The following is a 3,660-nucleotide window of genomic DNA, read 5'->3' on the forward strand; positions in this document are numbered from 1 at the left end:
CTGACCATCATGGCCTCCTAACAATCCCCATATCTGCTGATTAGCTTCATCACTCTGTCTCCTCTCCACCAATGGACTGGTGTGTGGTGGGCGTTCTGGCGCACTATGGCTGCCGTTGCATCATCCAGGTGGATGCTGCACACTGGTGGTGGATGAGGAGATACCCCCTGACAATGTAAAGTGCTTTGAGTGCCTAGAAAAGTGCTATATAAATGTAATTAATTATTTGCTGTTCCACAACTCCCACTTCATCATCAGCTTTAGTAAAATAAACTAGCTGTGGGTTTTAGTGACTAACTCATGTTTTCCCCTCCTAATTTTTTTCTCGATTTTTACTTATCGAAGTTTGTTCTCTGCATGACCATTTCTAGATTACACCAGAATGAAGTGAAGAGAGGTGAATGCAGACATTAGGCGCAGTGATCACCTGATAGATAGGCTACGTGCACAGTTTGTTCAAAAGTAAAATATATAATAAATGCATTTGATTGGTAAAACAAATTCAAATGTGACGTTTTAATCTTTAATCGTAATGCATGGAATTTACGGAAAACTCCACTAAATAATAGCGCTAAAAAGTGAGGGGCGTGGTGGGTTTTTTGCGATCGCCGCTACCGATGTCCGTCAATGTACTCCACAGCCAATCACGGGCCCCCTCCTTGCTCGGGCCCGGGGCTTCAGCCCCGCCTAGCCCAATGGTTAATGCGGCCCTGTACGTAGCAACTGAAAATTGTACATTTGTAAACTACATAAACTGTATTCATTAAAACAATTATATATGATTTCTTTATATATTTCTACTTCTGTATTATATTGCATTATTACATTTTCAGTTTTTCTTATGTTAGTGTTATATTTCATCTCTACTGTGTAATTCTTATGAATTTCTGCTCTATCATGTATGTTTGCATGCACTATGTCTGTACTTTCTTCTGCACTGGAAGCTCCTGTTGCCAAGACAAATTCCTTGTGTGTGTAAACGTACTTGGCTTGTACGTACTTGTACTTCTGACTTATGATAATTGATATCTCTATTGCTCATTATCATTATGTCAGTGAATTAGGATGTTGTTTTATTTATTTGATGTCTGAGATTGTATGTACCACACATAGAAGCAAATACATGTTTTAAGATTGGTGTTGCATGGGGCTTGTACTGAAATGGTAAGCGATTGTGTGTGTGTGTGTGTGTGTGTGTGTGTGTCTGTGTCATATGTGTGTGTTCTGTCTGTGTGAATGCGGTAACAGTGCTCTGCTTGGTTTTTGCAGGCAGCTGAGTTGGGAGAATTTACTGCCAAAATTGCCCTGCTGGAGGATGCCAAGAGGAAAAAGGAAGATGAGGCAACAGAATGGCAGCATAAAGTAATATACACATACACATTTTATACATACTTCATATATGTGAAGCAAATTGTCCACATGGTGAAATAATTTTCATGAAATGGTGCTGTTGAAACAATTTCGGGGGATTTCCAATCCAGATCTGACCCCCCGTGTTGGTTCTATTAGGAAAGCCTTGATGAAGACCAACAGATTAAGATTCTTCAAATGTGGTGGGGGAGTTATGTGTACAGGAATATGCAATTTATCATAGATGATGGAAAGAAGCTGTTCTTTAATTTGGATGTTTTTGTGGTTTTGGAATCCAGTGAAACCAATTGAAGAGTTCAGATGCAAAAGCCTCTAAGTGCGTCCGAAATTTTCATCTTAAATTAGCATTTAAGCCATACCTTTTACGAGGCTCCTGTATTTATGTTTAAATATTTCACTTTACTGGCATAGAAAAAGACCTATACATTGCCATTAAATTAAAATTACTGAACCTAAGCATAGGAGCCTGATAAAAATGCTAATTTTAGATGAAAATTTCAGACAGCTCTTAGAGGCTTTTGCATCTGAATTCTTCAATTGCTCTGGATGGGTTGGGTTCTCAGTGCTCTCTTTAGTTTAGTTTAGTTGTGCAAGACTGTCAGTAGGTGTCGCATCCACATTCATGTTTTGAGTTGACTTTTGACTTTTGGGGTCATGACATGACAAATGAAATTTCTTTGATCTTTCAACATGTAAGAGGTCATTGTACAATTAAAACATCCTGCCAGTTTCATAGCTTAAAATGTCCTCATCAGTACAAAAAAAAAAGTAGTTAACCAAGATTTAAAAAAAAAAAATTATTATTTGAATGTTGTGGTATTTGTGATGTCACACAGGTGTAAAGTCCACCCAATTGGCCCAACGAAGGTATCCAATGGTGGCTGAAGGTTTCCTGCATGTTCGGTCTTTTCAGTGCGCAAAGAAATGTAATTTAAGTTAACTTCTTATCTGATTCTATTTTATTATGACCTTGAATTTAGGTTGCCCTGCAAATTGGTTGTTTGTCCATTTTTAATTTTTATTCTGACACTTGATTATTCTAGTTAACCCTTTTCTTTATATTTTACTCGTTCATTAGGAATCTATGTCTCTCAGAGTGTCTCGCATCTGCTGTTTTACGCAGAACTCATGGCCACAAACTCGCCAGTCTGATCATTAGCAATAATGACTAATACTATTTGATAGGCTGCCCCTTACTTGCCATTCTTTAAATAGTAGTTCTGTTTAGCCCCCTACAGTCACCTGTGTACAACTTAGTTAAAGCTCAAACAACAATCAGAGGTTATGCTAGTACTATGAAATGTTAATATTTCAATAGTATTTTAATCTAGCCCCCGATAGTTAAAATAACTATACGTACAACTTAAAGCTCAAACAATAATCAGAGGTTATGCTAGTACTATTTTTCTAGCCCCCAATAGTTCATATAACTATGTACAACTTAAAAAAGCTGAGACCATAAATTAAGCGTTAGCATTAGTTCTGGCAGGTCATGTGAGTCAAGCTTGCATCAGCTGATTCTCAGCTGATCACATCTACCTATAGGAATACGACACCTATCGTGGCATTCCTATATAAGCTCTATTCAGTATTATTCTGCAGCTTTTCAGCTTGCTCAGGAGCAAATTACCCTCCTCCATCCCCAGCTCCTCCTTTCGCCACAGTCAGGACTTGGCTTTCTGATATTCCTTGCTAATCAGACTCCTTTATCTTGAATAAAGTGTTACACTTAAATATCATTAAGTACATTAATGATATCTGCCTTGTTCTGTTCTGTTAACCCTGGGGGGGTATTATTGCTGCTCTCCCTGCTCATTCATGACAGGCTGCATGGATGGGCAGGGAGGTTTTTGCCCAGAACAGAACCATACCGCCAAACCAAACTTTATGCTAAGTATATATCATTTTGACGATAGTGGTCCTGACAGAACCAGCAGTTATTGCTAGTACTATGACTAGTCTCCCATAGTTAATGCAACTGCATACAACTTAAGTCAAGCAGTTAGTCAGAAATCTAGCATCCCACCTGATAAGCCCCATGCTCCATCTAACCTGAGATCTAGTATGTACTTAACCCTGCACACAGATTTGCGGAAACATACACCTTCACTTAATCTACTTGAGAAAATAATTTCAGAGTAAATCAGAATAATATTAAATGTGATAATGTATTATTAGTCAGGTAAAATGTATTATGCCAGTTACATAGTCAATTAGAAGATAATCAATACAAAACATCAAATCTCCTCTCATCTCCATCCTCCATTGACAATAGAGGAGGCACACGTA

At 38.1% G+C, this 3,660-nt stretch overlaps 1 protein-coding gene across 1 annotated transcript in view; it reads left to right on the plus strand.

Moving 5' to 3' along the window:
- The window catches only part of LOC107662997 (radixin-like), a 91,465-nt gene that overhangs the window by 84,359 nt on the left and 3,446 nt on the right, over positions 1–3,660 (plus strand). The window contains exon 12 of the mRNA XM_016453133.1: positions 1,270–1,362. Within this exon, the coding sequence (XP_016308619.1) occupies positions 1,270–1,362 (93 nt within the window). The remainder of the gene's footprint in view (positions 1–1,269; positions 1,363–3,660) is intronic.

The sequence above is a fragment of the Sinocyclocheilus anshuiensis genome, unplaced genomic scaffold (assembly GCF_001515605.1).
Source record: "Sinocyclocheilus anshuiensis isolate Anshui unplaced genomic scaffold, SAMN03320099.WGS_v1.1 scaffold2205, whole genome shotgun sequence".
Lineage (NCBI taxonomy): Eukaryota > Metazoa > Chordata > Actinopteri > Cypriniformes > Cyprinidae > Sinocyclocheilus > Sinocyclocheilus anshuiensis.